This window comes from Psammomys obesus, unplaced genomic scaffold (assembly GCF_907164565.1).
Source record: "Psammomys obesus unplaced genomic scaffold, mPsaObe1.curated_primary_1811, whole genome shotgun sequence".
NCBI classification, from domain to species: Eukaryota; Metazoa; Chordata; class Mammalia; order Rodentia; family Muridae; genus Psammomys; species Psammomys obesus.
This window is the reverse complement of record NW_026585644.1, coordinates 12,574,325-12,589,150: the sequence shown is the minus strand read 5'-3', so window position 1 is coordinate 12,589,150 and position 14,826 is coordinate 12,574,325. Positions and strand designations below refer to the sequence as shown.

At 35.4% G+C, this 14,826-nt stretch overlaps 1 protein-coding gene and 1 non-coding gene across 3 annotated transcripts in view; both read right to left on the bottom strand.

Annotated features, from left to right (window-relative positions):
• Bcap29 (B cell receptor associated protein 29) overlaps positions 1–14,826 on the bottom strand; it is a 36,421-nt gene that overhangs the window by 8,811 nt on the left and 12,784 nt on the right. For both annotated transcript variants that reach the window (XM_055624696.1, XM_055624689.1), the window contains one exon: positions 11,370–11,478. In XM_055624696.1, coding sequence (XP_055480671.1) covers positions 11,370–11,478 — 109 coding nt within the window. The remainder of the gene's footprint in view (positions 1–11,369; positions 11,479–14,826) is intronic.
• LOC129691517 (small nucleolar RNA U109) lies at positions 7,081–7,188 on the bottom strand. The gene has a single exon (XR_008722475.1). It is a non-coding gene; the product is annotated as a small nucleolar RNA U109 (small nucleolar RNA).

The window sequence follows — 14,826 nt, the reverse complement described above, 5'->3', positions numbered from 1 at the left end:
GTACTTCTCCACCTTCCTAATGCTGCGACCTTTTAATACAGTTCTTCATCCTGGGGTGACCCTCAACCATAAAATTATTTGGTTGTTATTTCATAGCTGCAATTTTGCAACTGTTATGAAACATAATGCAAATTATATGCTACCCTGAAGACACTGCTATGTACAGGTTGAGAACTATTCACCTATTGGTACATCTGTCATCCATGTATCATCAGTAGGACTGAAGGTCTGCTATTTTTTCAATTACGTTTATCAATGTTCAAATTTTCCTAGATTTGTTAGTGAGAACTTCAGGCTGGCTCCTACCTCTAATGGCTATGCTTCCACCTCTCCCCACCTCTCCTTCACCTTTTCCCTCTCCCCCTTTTTAAACTCTCTCTTGCTGTCTTTTTTAAAGGCATTTTTTTTTTCTAACTTTCTGGTACATGTTCAAGCCCATCTAAACTTCCATAGCAGAGGATGGTACTCAGGCATTATAAAGTAATATATAGGTCTATTTCTAAAAACCATAGAGTTGGTGAACTGCTTGCTATATAAAGGACCTCCAGCACCCATGTTAAAAGCTGGGCACAATTATATATAATTCCCTTTTATTGAATACATAATTCTAAATTAAATATCAAAGACTGGTTTCTAATAAATTTAATATATTACTTGCTAGCTGTATGAAAGACAGATTATTATTTTTTATTTTTATTATTGGTGGTGGTTAGATTTCATTGGGTTCACAGCCACAATATAAAGAGTTATTCCTTAGTCTACTTGAAAACATGAAGCATGGTTATAGTGTTATCTTCAGATATTACTAAAAATGTTTAGGAGCCTCTATTTCTGGTATATAAAAATGAAGATAGATTTCACAGACTAATAATACCTGACTAGCTTACAACAGAGTTAAAAAACAAAACCACCACCACCAAAACACATTGATACTATGGTCTGAATTTTTCTACTCCCTACAATTTACATATTGAAACGTAATCACCAAAGTGATGGTATTAGGAGGTGAATCTTGGAAATAAATCATGAAAGCAGAGCCCTCATCCATGTGTCTGCACCCTAAATAAAGAGACCGCAGATGGCTGTCTTCCCCTCCATGCTGTGAGGACAGTGATAAACCACCATCCAAAAGCCAGGGAATGGGCCCTCCACTGGCACCAAATCTCCTGGTACCTTCATTTCACACTTCCCAACCTCCAAATCTGTGAGAAATAAATTTATTTTGCCTATGAGTACTGGGTCTACAGTACCTTGTTATACCAGCCCAAACGGACTGAGACAGTTTGATCAGGAATTTGTATTAAACTGGGCTAGTTTTAATGTTAACAATGATTTATACGAGCTGCTGTTCAAGCCTGCGGAAAGCTCTGCACCGTTCGCTGTGGCTTCAAGGCTTTCCAGCTATATCTTGTAATGTACGACTTTCTGATTTTCTTTTCATTTTATGTGTATGGGCGTTTAACCTGCATGCATGCCTGTGCACCATGTCAGTGCAGTGCCAGAGGAGGCCAAATAGTGAGCTATGTGGGTGCTAGGAACCGAACTTGGGTCCTCTACAAGAATAGCCTGTGCTCCAGCAGGTTTTGATACTAGAAAACAGTAGTGCAACAATTCACCATTTGCGTGGTTGTGCATGGTTGTGGTGCTACCATTTAGCAGGGGATTTGCAACCATGTTGGGACCATTCACTTTGAGTAAGGTTCAAATTCCTCGTTAGTGTTTCACTTTAAAAGTTTAGATTAAGGCTCACATCCAACATGAAACATTGACATACTCAGAGATGTTTAACCTTAACATAAATAAATTTATTCACAGTTGAACTGTTAAAAAATGATTTATACATAAGTGATTTGAATAAGTTATTTAGAATATTTAATATATGTTAGAGATTAACTCATCAGTTCCTTACTCTCTTTTCATTTTTAATTAACTGTATTACAAAAAACCTTGAAAATAAAAATATCGGACAATGAAATTAATCAGACTCAAAGTGTATACTTTGACACACTTAGAATTTCTATCTAGTTAGAATAACTATTCTGAAGCTGTGTTATACTGAGTTCATTATTAAGATACTTGGGAACCATTTACACAGTCTATCCAGGAATTTCTTCTGCTTATTACTGATATGGACTGAAAACAACAATAAGCAAAGAGTTTTCATAGCTACTTATCAGATCAAGGTTTTGAACATGTTTGTTTTGCATCTCAGCGGACATTAATAACCCTGATAATTACTTTCAAATCAAATTTAGTCCCATTACTGAAGGCTATTACTTCTTTAAGTCTCTTGGATAGTTTCCCAGTTCTTTACCTCTTGCTTTATACAAATGACAACGCTGTGTTTTGAATGCTTTCCACCTTTTGGAATGTATCTGTAACTAAGGGATTATATAAACGTTTCGTCTGACATGTGAATTTGCTTCTTTTAAGCTGTATCATTTTGAGAACAGCATATAAATGAAAAACATTATTGGCCTAGGAGGTTTGAGGCAATATATCTACGTTGTTGTTTCACTTTTCTTTATTATTTATTTATATTTCTTATGCATTGGTGTTTTTCCTGAATCTGTCTGTGTGAGGGTGTTGGTACCCCGCAACTAGAATTAGACAGTTGTGAACTGCTGAGTGGGTTCTGGGAATCAAACTCCAATGCTGCTCTTAACTGCTGAGCCATCTCTTCAGCCTCTGTTTCACTTTTTTTTATCTACAAAATGGGTTATCACTTGGAGCTTTAAAGAAATGCTGAACTACTTCCCATGGATGGACAGATTCAAACAGAAGCTATATTGCTAGATTAGTAGTCACCAGAACCCTTTAAAGTACATTTACCAATAACACAGATAACAATTACAATGTTATAGAGATATTAATAAGTCAACATGTTCATGCAAACAGACATATAAGTAGGTCAAACCATTTGTGAACTTTTCAAGTGTTGAACTTACATTTACAGAGCTATTTGCATACTGGGAGGAGTGGGCAAGACTAACATACTGTATAAATCTATCATATCCCATACAGAGAAAACAGATACCACCAGCTAAGCACTGCCAGGAAATGGAAAAAAATATTTTTGGAGGCACTGACAAAACAGTTAAGGTTGGGCTGTTGCACGTATTTTATTTGAAAAAAAAAAAAATCTATAGATTTAGTGAAGACACTGAAAAGATTTCACAAGTCTCCTGAAGGCAAACCCAAAACATGGACTGAGGATGTGGCTCTACGCGTAGTCAGAGCAAGTGCGTAGATGATTTCATCACAGAAAAACCCAAACAGTTAAAGTTCTCACGAGGCAAAGATAAGCAATATACAAAAGGTCCAAGCTACAAAAGGCTATCTACAAAAGGTCCAGGGAGTGGAAGAAATATAATTATAATCAACAGAAACAATGGCTATCAGAGCTAGAGGAACAATACCTTCAAAATTCTAAGATTAAACAGTTTATAAGGAAAGCTGAGGCTAAAGCAATATTTCATTCAATTTGATTCATTCATTAAACTATTTGTCCCTTAGCCATGCAGTGGTGATATATGCCTTAAATCCTTGCACTTGGGAGGCAGAGGCAGGCAGATCTCTGTGTGTTCAGGGCCAGCATGAACTACAGAGCTTGTTCCACAACAGCCAGGGCTACACAGAGAAACCCTGTCTTGAAAAACAACAACAACATTTAATCCTGATCTATTTTTTTTTTCTGCAGAGCGTATGTAAATGGTACACTCTACCAAAAGCAGAGTAAATAAAACAGAAAAAATGAAATCTAACACAGAGGTTAAGAGAACACTCATAACGATGATGAACAGGTATTAGTTATAATAATGCAACATAATACAAATTATGTTTTCATGAAGAATAGAAGTTAGGAAACGAGCCGCTTGAAATAAAGACATAGGTGCTTCTCTAGTTTTTCACAAGAAAGCCAAAAGATAATATTCTACACTAAAAGATCAAAAAACAACCACCTAATTGTTTAAGAACATGAAGCAAGTATCACAATAAATGGACCAAGAAATGGAATGGACTTGCTTCTGGTTACTACTAATTAACATTTAAATTTACGTATATGCAAAACTTGGGTAACTTAAAAAGTTAGAGAAAAAGAAAAAAAAACACAGGTGCACTAGGTGAATATTTTTTCCTATGACATACAGGAAATATGCAGATCTACAAGGTAATATGTTCAAGTTCATGCTTTACGGTGTATTTGTAAAGCAAACACTCTTAAGAGCTGAACAGATCTGGTCTCATTTTTATTTTCCTAACAGAATAGTAAGAGAACATGCTGATTATATTTTCACATCAATTCTCCTGTCATGAGCTTTTATCCTTCCATTCCACTGGGTTCAGCAGATGTTCTACATAAGCAGCTATATAGTAATGAGAAGTCATTTTGTTTACTGGCTCATGTCCTCTTCCTCCCAACGCTCCACCCAAGAGAGTTTAACATTTAAGATTTGAGAGTTAAGAGATGGATCAAACAAGCCAGGTCCTGCCCTAATGATTGCTTGAAACATCTTTCTGAAGTCAAGATTATTATTTAATTAACTACCTGCTGAATTTAAGTTTTAGAGAAAGGGAAGTCACTGTGAAATTTTCTCTCATGGAAAAAAAATAGAATTTAAAGGTCAAAAGGAGAAAGATCATCCCTATGGTCAAGCTTAATTACATTACTTGGAGCTATGTAACAGACATTGCAGTTTAGTCTGTTACCTAATTTTAAAGGAGGGAAAACTCTTTCCTAAAAACAATTAACAACTTGACCAAGATTACTCTGTTCTTCCTCACAGAGTCCAAAGTAAAACAAATTCTAATAGTAAAAACCTACTTTTGAGGCAAAGTTAAGAATGGAGTCAATTGATCAGATATTTCAAGTCCAAACAGCTGTCTTACCAAGGTCTTTGAAAAATAATTTTTAATAATCCTTAAAACTTTTAACTTTTCATAGTATATAAATATTTTACTATAGAAAATAAACTAAAAAGTCATTCATTATATACATCAAAGGTAATTATTAAATACTAATATTTGGGTGTATTTTTTCCTAAGTGTTTTTAGAAGAGTTGTCTAGTTTAATTTTTCTGTAATTACCTTTGCAATAAAACTGTCTTCTATAAGGTAATATACTCATTATAAAAACTTTTACCATGAAGATCTTTTTGTTGTTGTTCCTTCCCCTACCATGAAGCTCTTTAGTAAATGTGTATAACTAGATAGGATATACAACAAAAGAACACCAAGATATCAAGTCCTTTGTTTCTTAGAGGACCCAACATTTCATCTCCACCATTCACTGCTTTTGAGGATGATAACCAGCTAACAAACCTGTCAGTCATATGCTTTGCTTTGCTCAAGAGAAACGCCATTTCATCCATTTTGCTGCCAATTTAAGTTTATCAACACATTTAGAGACTTATGTTCAGTGCCTACATCCTTATCCTTTAGAACACTTCTTTATTCAGTATGCAGTTGGCTCTCATTTTTTTTGTAGACTACTTCATGTATCATTTAGAGGAGGAAGTGAAACTACTGTTTTAAGTACATGTATTTGTTACACACATCTGTGCTTTACGATTTTTTATTGCTTAATGCCCTCTATAAAGATTACAAAAGCTTTTCCTTGGTATAGATCACTTTATTTGCTACTATGCCAATTATATATAACATATTTTTTCTTCATTACTATCTTCTCCATAGTTACTTTTCCTAGTCATCTGAAGACACTTAAAATATTTATAGACTTTGGAAACAGGTGAAGAGTCACAGAAAAGAAAACTATCACTAACTGGGACTGTAAAAAGGAAACAGACAGAATGAAATACCATCGTTATATATCTGTGCTAAGAAAGTAATTTTTTTAAATACAGGTTGGCCTCAAACTCACAAGAGACCTGCCTGCCTCTGACTCACTAGTGATGGGATTAAAGGCACCTGTCGCTAAGAAAGCCATCTTATAGAAAGCAAAACTCATTTTATAGTTTGACAATACCATCAACCACATGTGGAGATAATATAGAGGTGAATTAATAAATGCATTACTTGCCTAACTAAAAGGACTGGACATAGGTTTTAGTCATTTTAAAAAACTAATCTAAGGCAGGGTGGTTAGATAACTAAGTTTGCAAGGCATATTATCTGTGGCTGCAAACCCCAGGACTTACAAGGGTTGAGGCAGGAAGATCAGGAATTACAGGCCGGCCTTAGGTACTTAAGATAGTATCTCAAAAAAACTACCAGAAGAAAAGGAAAAGAAAGGATAGTTAAATTAATTATTCAGGTCCACAATAATTTTATTACTAAAAATATACATAGATTAGACTTGGAGAATTTAATTTTAGAAAGATATATGGTTTATTTGGCAGAACTGGAAATCCTGTAATTTAAGTTTGCATAAAAGCTTCTATTATTCTTAGAGCTCAGGCAGGAACATAGAAATTCGGCTGCACACAATACAAGTGTCCTGTGATTCTACATTTGGTTCTGATTTTCAATTTCTATTGAAAAACACTTGTTTTAGTCTTAGTTTCTATGTTGTATACTTACTACTGATGAAAAAATTAAAGAAATATATTTCAAGGTTGTAAAATTTCTATGAAATAAAATTTTACTTTTTTTCTTCAAGGTATGGCAAGGTAATAGAGACACATTCACCCAGGAAGATAGTTCAATTAATAGTATTTTAAATAGGGTAAAAAAAAGTCCTTATTTCGTGCTGCCAGCACTTAGGTACACATAACAGTTTTGTACACTTAGTCTCTGAGCTATTTATACATGCTTTATTTAGACAATTCATTAAACATTTGTTTTTCCCTTATAGGTATACTTTTTTTCTTTTTGAACTAGGGTCTTGCTATGTAGCCTAGATGCCTCAAACACATAATTCTTTTGTCCCTAGCCACTAAAGTGCTGGGTTTTTAGGTGAGTGTCCCCATGCCTTACAACAGGTATATTTTTAAAGAAAAGTGTTAATGATTTATAAAGCATGTTTTGAAAAATTCTTTAAATTTTTTACAATTCTTTAAAATTTGTTGTAATTGCTTGTAATGCTGGAATCACAGGCCCCCACTCTTTCTCCCAGATTCCTTTTGAAGGAGACATACACTGCTAGATAACCTTTGTTCTAAGGCTGGCAGCCCTAAGAATTTCTTTTTAAATAATGCATGTTACAAATGTAATCCTCTTCATCTGCTTTGCTTTTGGAGTCAGGGGTGTCTTAGTATAGCTTTGGCTAGCCTGAAACTTTGTAGACCAGGCTGATTTTGAATTCTCAGAGATCCACCTGCCTCTGCCTCTCCAGCTGTTGGGTTAAAGGTGTGCACCAAGCCCAGGATAATCCTGTTCTTAAAGGAATGAGGAACAAGTATTGTAATTTCCAGATAAGCCCCTTACCATTGTCTAGATGTAGTCAATATTTGGGTGGTGCATGTTTCCTCTATCTTTAAGAAGAAACACTGAGGAAAAGATTCAGTTGTAGGAACAAGTACTACTAATCATCCTGGAAGGGTCTTTAAGTCAGTCTTTTCAAGAGCAGGTTTTCTATAGCACAGGTCTATTTCTATTATGAATTCTTATAAGCTTTATAAATTCCTTACCACTTAGGACTTGATTTTTCATGACAATGCCCTTCCCCAATTACTTACCACACTGGGATATCAGACTTATTGTAAAAAGGATTATTAAAGTGACAGATAGATCCTCGCACCTGGCTAGGTAGTCTTGAGTATAAATTAGGTGCTCTGGGATATATATGCTCTCTTCTCATCTCTTAAATGATATTACTGCATTAAAACACAGAAATAGTTTACTAATTGGTCAAAATCTGGGCCAGAGATTAAAAATTGGTAGAACATGTACTATTACTAATAAAGTATTCTTTAAAAATATTTACTTTATGTGTGTGCCTGTGTGTATGTATATAGCTATGTGTAAGTAGAAGCCTGTGGAGGTTAGAAAAGGGCATAAGATACTTTGGAACTGGAATCACATAAAATTGTAAGCTGCCGTGTCAGTGCTGGTTCAAACTCCTAACACTATGCCATCTCTCCAGTCAAGAAGTAAGCACTAGAAACTGCTGAATCATTTCTCCAGCCCCTGGCACAGTGTTCTAAATAACTTCCTAAGAAACACTACTTTTCCAATTTGGTGCTAATATTAGTTTAAATAAACCTTTATATTTAATACTTTATTTTCACTAACAACTTTGGAGAAAATATTTAGGGCGGACCACAGAAGCACAAAAGAAAATACCTTTGGGAAACATCCTATAAAAGAAAAATGACATTGCTTTTACTTGGCTTTCAAATCTAAAAGATCATGCTGAAACACTCTTTAAGCATTGTCCCTGTAATACCCTTAATTTCTAGAAAAAAAAATGAGTATTTGATGAATTGGTATGTCAAGCATTGTACTGTTAAAATCATATAAAACTTTATCAGCTGATATAGTTTCATAGTCTTGCCTACATGAATTTGTCTGGTATAAGTCATAAAAACAGCCAAAGAAATATCTCTGCAACAGACCTTTTGAGCTTTTCAAGGTCATTAAGAATGTTACCTAAAAAAGGACTGCACATTAATGAAATGTGTTCATAAAATATTACACATCTTGCAGGAACCAAACAGGACACATTCAAACAGGTAAAGTCTGCTTTGACTTCAACACTGACTCTCTTTGAAAGTAGTTAGACAGTCTACATTTCAAACACAGGACTGCCATATCTTGTTATCAGATTATAAACACAATGGCTATATTATTAAAGAGCTCATTTTCTCCAAACACCCAAGCTTTTTGTTAAATACTGAAGTAATATTGAGCTTGGTTTTATATCAGGATTAAGAAGCTAAAGTTCAAAGTACCTCAGGTTTGTAAATGTTTTTTAAATTTTATTTTGAATTCTGAACATCCCTCTTGAGGCTCTTTTTAAAAAATTTTTTTTAATTAATTATAGTTAATTCACTTTGTAACAGCTACAGCCACACCTCATTATTTAAAATATATTTATTATTTATACAGTATTATGCCTGAATGTATGCCTGCATGTCAGAAGAGGGCACTAGATCTCATTATAAATGGTTATGAGCCACCATATGTTGCTAGGAGTTGAACTCAGGACCTTTGGATATACAGCCAGTGCTCTTAACCTTTGAGCCATCTCTTCAGCCCCTCCTCCCCTTGAGGCTCTTGACCTGACTGAGAATGTCCTCAACACTTAGGCCTTCCTCATGTCCCATTTCTGTGAAGCATTAATTGTAAATTTTGAATGGCAAAGGAAGAAGAAACTAAATTGATTAGAAATAATAAGAATGCCATCTATTTTTGCCTTTGGAAAACATTACATTTATTTATTTTTATTTAATATGTGTGTGTGACAGAGAGAGAGCAAGAGAGGGAGAGAGAAAGAACAAGAATGAGAAAGAGAACAAGAGAGAGAGATAGATAGAGAGATAGAGAATTTGCAGGCACAGATGTGGAGGTCAAAGGACAACCTAAGGGATTCTTTTTACCATGTGGGTCTTGGGATCCATCTCAGGTAGTCAGTGGTGGCAGCAAATACTTTTACTGCTGAACCATTCTGCAAGATCTACTTGTCCTTTTTACACTTACTTAGTTACTGATCTGGGTGCACTTAACCTGGTTGCTCACTGATCACACAAGACTGGCTGGCCAGCAATCCAGAGATCCTCCTGTCTTTGCTTCCCCATACATAGCTCCAACTATGGTTAACTGTCACTATGCTGGCTTTAACATAACTGCTGGGGTTTGAGCTCAAGCCTCATCCTTTTTTGTTTGTTTGTTTCCAAGACAGAATGTAGTCCTATCAGTCCTGGAACTCGTTATGTAGATCATGCTGGCCTCAAACTCACAGACACCTGACTGTCTCTTCCTCCCAAGTGTTGAGAGATTAAAGGTATTTGTCATTATGCCCAGCTTCAGGTTCTTCTTCTTGCTTGACAAACACTTTACTGACTGAATTTTTTTTTTTTTTTTGAGACATTTTTATGCTACCAAGCCTGTCTATACCAAACAATCTCGAGAAGGGTACTTTGAAATTTCCATTCACTAATTCTAAGCTCTTTTTGCCTGCTGCTTTTATTTTATTTCTTAAATTTAAATAAATTATAGGGTTTGATGAGATGTCTCAGTGATTACGAGCACTGGCTTCTCTTCCAGAGAATATGGGTCCAGTTCGTAGCATCCGCGTGGCAGCTCACAACTGTTGTAACTCCATTCTCAGGTCATCTGATGCCCTCTTTGGGCTCTGAGAGCATCAGGCACAGATGTCATGCATAGGCATATATGCGGCAAAATACTCAAACACATAAAAAAAATCAAAGGAAACAGTAAAGTGACTAAAGAATTTTGTATCACACGAAATATCTCCTCATCTGTATTTCTGTTTATAGAATTAGCTTTTATCTTTGGAATTTCAATTTAAAATTCAAACATACCTTCATGAAATAAATCCTATCCAAATAATGTAAATAGATTTTTAAGAAGAGCAAGTGATATTCCAGAGAACTTTTATTATGCTGATTGTAGCTTAAAGAAAACCTAAACTCATAATTATTTCAAGTAGGTCTTTGATTTAGTCGCTGAATCAAATCCTATTTACCTTCAACCTAAAGTAATGGAAGAGATTTGAAATTGGAGAAGACCTATGCATTCATCATCACCTTATCCAACAATCTTAACCATGAATACCTGATATGCTTCCTGTGTCTGGCCAACGTCAAACATTATCTGCTTCCTTATGCAGATATATTGCCAGGGGTCAAGCTACACACACTCCAAGAGTTTGTCAGAATGACAATGGATTTGGAATATCTACTTTACTATATTATGTAGTACTAACACTGATACTAACAACAATCAGAGCATTTTTAGTGCAGGAACAGTTACCTTCACGGACTTAAATTTAGGATGTCCCACTCTGAACCTACAATGCAATGTACTTTGGCATGAAACCTCAATTTCTCAACTGATATCCCAGATTGATACTGTCTTTCTCAAAAATTCTTTAAAAATTTAAACTTAGTGTGCTGGAAACGTTAGGCCTTAAGGTAAGCAAACGTGTTTCATTTTACAAAACTATGTTTACAAGAAAGTTTTCAAGCCCATAGCTCTTTTGCTGAGGCAAGGACATTTGTATTTACAACACAAATCTGAAACACCTACATGTTTTTCTGCATAACAGAACATGTTTATCTTGGCACAATGTTTTAATCTCATATTTAAACACAAGTTTATAAATAAGTCATTCTCAGAGCTTGGCCAGAGGTCATTTAGTTTTGTTTAAAGTAAAACAATGAGGTGTATATGACAGCATAAAATATCTGGTAGTCCTTTCCCTTTTCACATGCACACAAAATTACCATCTGATGCCTTCTTCAATTCAGTTTTCAGTTTTTCCTGGTCTTCTATTAGTTTTTTATTTTCAGTTTCCAAAATGTTTTCTTCATCCTTGCCTTGGTTTTTTAGCACCTATCACAAAAAGTTATAGGAAGAAATCTTAGATTGCAACAGTTAGGCATCTTTTGAAAAAATGAAAATTATTTGTCTTTAGTTAAATTTGTCTTTTTAAGTATTTAACTTTTTTTTATAAAGTGATTTTACTAAAAAAAAACTTGGTAGCTAGCAAAAACACAAAATGTTGTTCAGCTGTTAAGGTGACATATGCTTTTGCACAGGACCTGAGTTTGATTCCCAGCATCCATGTTGGGCAACTCACAACTCCCTGTAAATCTAGCTCAAGGGGAATCCAAGGCTTCTGACCTTTGTATGTAACTGCACTTACAGGCATATAACTACAACAGACACAAAGACACACATAAACATGTAATTTTAAAATATTCTTTAAAATTATTGATTATAGCTTGGAGGTGGTGGTACACACCTTTAATCCCAGCACTTGGGAGGCAGAGAAAGGTGGATCTCTGTGAGTTCAAGGCCAGCTTGGTCTACAGAGTGAATTCCACGACATGTAAAACTACACAGAGAAATCCTGTCTTAAAAACAAAACAAAACAAAAAGATTTGCTATTATTATGGATGATGTCTCTGAGATGAAAGTAAGAATTTCCAATTGGGCTATAATTAAAATTATGGTTTCAAATTCAATGTGACCGCCTTCCTCAGTTAAGAGTGGATACATTTAATAGACAAATCTCACAAAATCTAGTGAGCTGTGAGTGGATGCACGCATTTAGCATAAAAGATGTTATAAGAGATAAAATGTAAGAGAAATATGGTCTCTATTCTTTGTTTGGTAGTGTTCATCTAATTGGAAGAAAAAGCAGGAGCATGAGGCTGGAGGAAGAACAAGCATGACGCCACCATGCTGGATAGGGGCAGGCAGTTCCGAGGAAAACTGAAGCTCTAGTGCACACACTACCTTAAATAGCACTTAAGCGACTAGAGAAGTGAAGCAAACTCTGAAATGGAAAGAGCATCAGATCCTTTAGAATCAAAAAAGTTGTCTCTAAAAGAAAGCAGGATGAGAATTTCTCCAAGCCTTTTTTAATTTGTTGCTGACTTCAAGTCCAAAACAATTTAGCCTAGAAAAAAAAAAAAGCTATATTTGTAAAGTTGGAAAAGTTTTGAAAACATAAAGCTCACCTTAGAGATTACTGCAGTGGGGGTGATTACCAAAATCGGAAAGGAACCACTGAGCTGTAGGAATGTTTACAGTGACTGCTTGAATTATTTATGCCACTAACTTGGAAAAGCTGGATGTGTGGCAGTCTTGTAAATAAGATTTCATTACTGCACCTGTAAAACTGCTCCAATTTATTATCCTTAATTTCATGTTGGAGAAAGATCAAGAGGCCTTGGCAACTCAACAGCTCCCAGCTACAAGAGTGCAAGTCTTCAGTATCTACCCACTCTAATCCGCTCCAGGACGCAGGTGAGAATAAAGGTCCGTGAGACATAGAACGTCATGCTGCCATGTTAAAACGCTTCAGTTAAAATTAAATGAGAGCAAAGCATGGAGGCACACATCTGCATTATCAGCAAGTGGGTGATAAGCTGAGGCAAGAGAATTCTGATTTCCTTTTTTTCTTTCTCACTTTCTAAAAGATGTATTTATTTTTATGTGTATGAGTGTTTTGTCTGCATGTCTGTCTTTGTACCATGTGTACTGGCCAGAAGAGGGTATCAGATCCCTTGGAACTAGAGTTACAGATGCTTGTGAGGCACTATGTGGATCCTGGGAACGGAACCCAGGGTCCCAGGGAAAAGCAGCAAGTGTTCTTAACCAGGGTGCCTTCTCTCCAGGCGGAATGTTGTGATTTCATAGACAGCTTGGGCTACGTTAAAACAATCTGTCTTGAAAAACAAATAAAGTTAGCTGCTCTTTCATAATTATTTCATTTCTTTAATTGAATTATTAGAAGAGAAATGGGCCTTGGGCACCACGTAGGCATCATTTTCATAGGACAACACAGGAGTTGGGGGGACAAAAACATGATTGTAAATGTGGAGGCTACAGTCAGGAGGCATAGCCTCAAACTTCCTGTACTCTATTTTTTTTTTAATTACCCTTTCTCTCTCCGTTTTCTCAGCTATAAAACGCAGACAATACAAACCTCATGGGATTGTTCAATAATTAGGATTTATTATCTTACTGTGAAGCACTTGAACTGACATTTTGGCATAGTGGTAACTATTATTTATAGCCATAGAACCTTGACATTCAGAACCTATGAAGTGCCTTGCCCTAGATCACACTGGTAATTACTGCAGTGCTGAAATCAGCGCCCAATTGAAAGTTTCTGAATCTCAGCATTATATATTTTCTGCTAAATAATATTCTTCCTTATGGAACAAAGAGGTATTTTAGCAATTTTATCATTCTTTAATATTTCAAAGCCCACAAGGTATACTGTGAAATAAAAGCTTTTCTTACAGTCTCACCTATGGCTTTAATTGATCACATTGGCAGTCTATTTGTTACATTCTGAGTACTGAAAGGACTTGCACAGTTCACAGACTCCCTTCTTGCTTCTACTAGCTTTAGCACGGCACATCTAATAATCTAGACTACCACTGTCTCTTCTAATGATCTAGGACCACTGACTGGTCAGAGCTATACAGCAAGCAGGGAACCAAAACACCATGAAACCAAAAGAGGGGGGAATATGAAATCGTGGGAGGCACAGGAATCAGCAAGCAGGTAATAGGTTTCCTACCATTAGTGCCTGGCTTTGAAAATAATTCCAAAAGAAGAGTTCCAAAAATCTCTTAAAGAAGTGATGCTTTGAAGGACAGAACTAATTTAACTCCATTAGTTATGATGTATATGTGAAAAGTTATCTTATAAAAAACTTTATAAAATACTGTCTGCTTACAGTACAAGATTAGGAGGAAAACAACTGAAACAGGGTGTGTGCCATAACAGTAGTTATAATTCTTTACTCTAAGATGATGGCATAATTTCAAAGCAATAGGATAGATGAAAGCCTTTTTGTAAATACAAAGCTGAGGCTTTTGAATTTAATCATCATATTTTAGGTTTTAATTTACCATTGGGAAATGAGATCAAAAGGTAAAAAATTAAGCAAACAATATTAAAGTACAAAATGCAATTGATTGTGCTGCTGAAACAAACATCTCCCACATAAAAAAGCAAAAAGTACATATGACTAGCTTTTAAATACAGACCAATAGCCACATCTTGACTTCTATAGAACAATATCAGTAAAAGAGGAAGTACAGAAATCATCAATGGATCAATGCTGTTTTAAAACAGAATAAAGGTTGATGAGATGGCTCAGTGGGTAAAAGCACTTACTGTGTTAGCCTGGTACCTGAGTTTGACTCATACAAAACA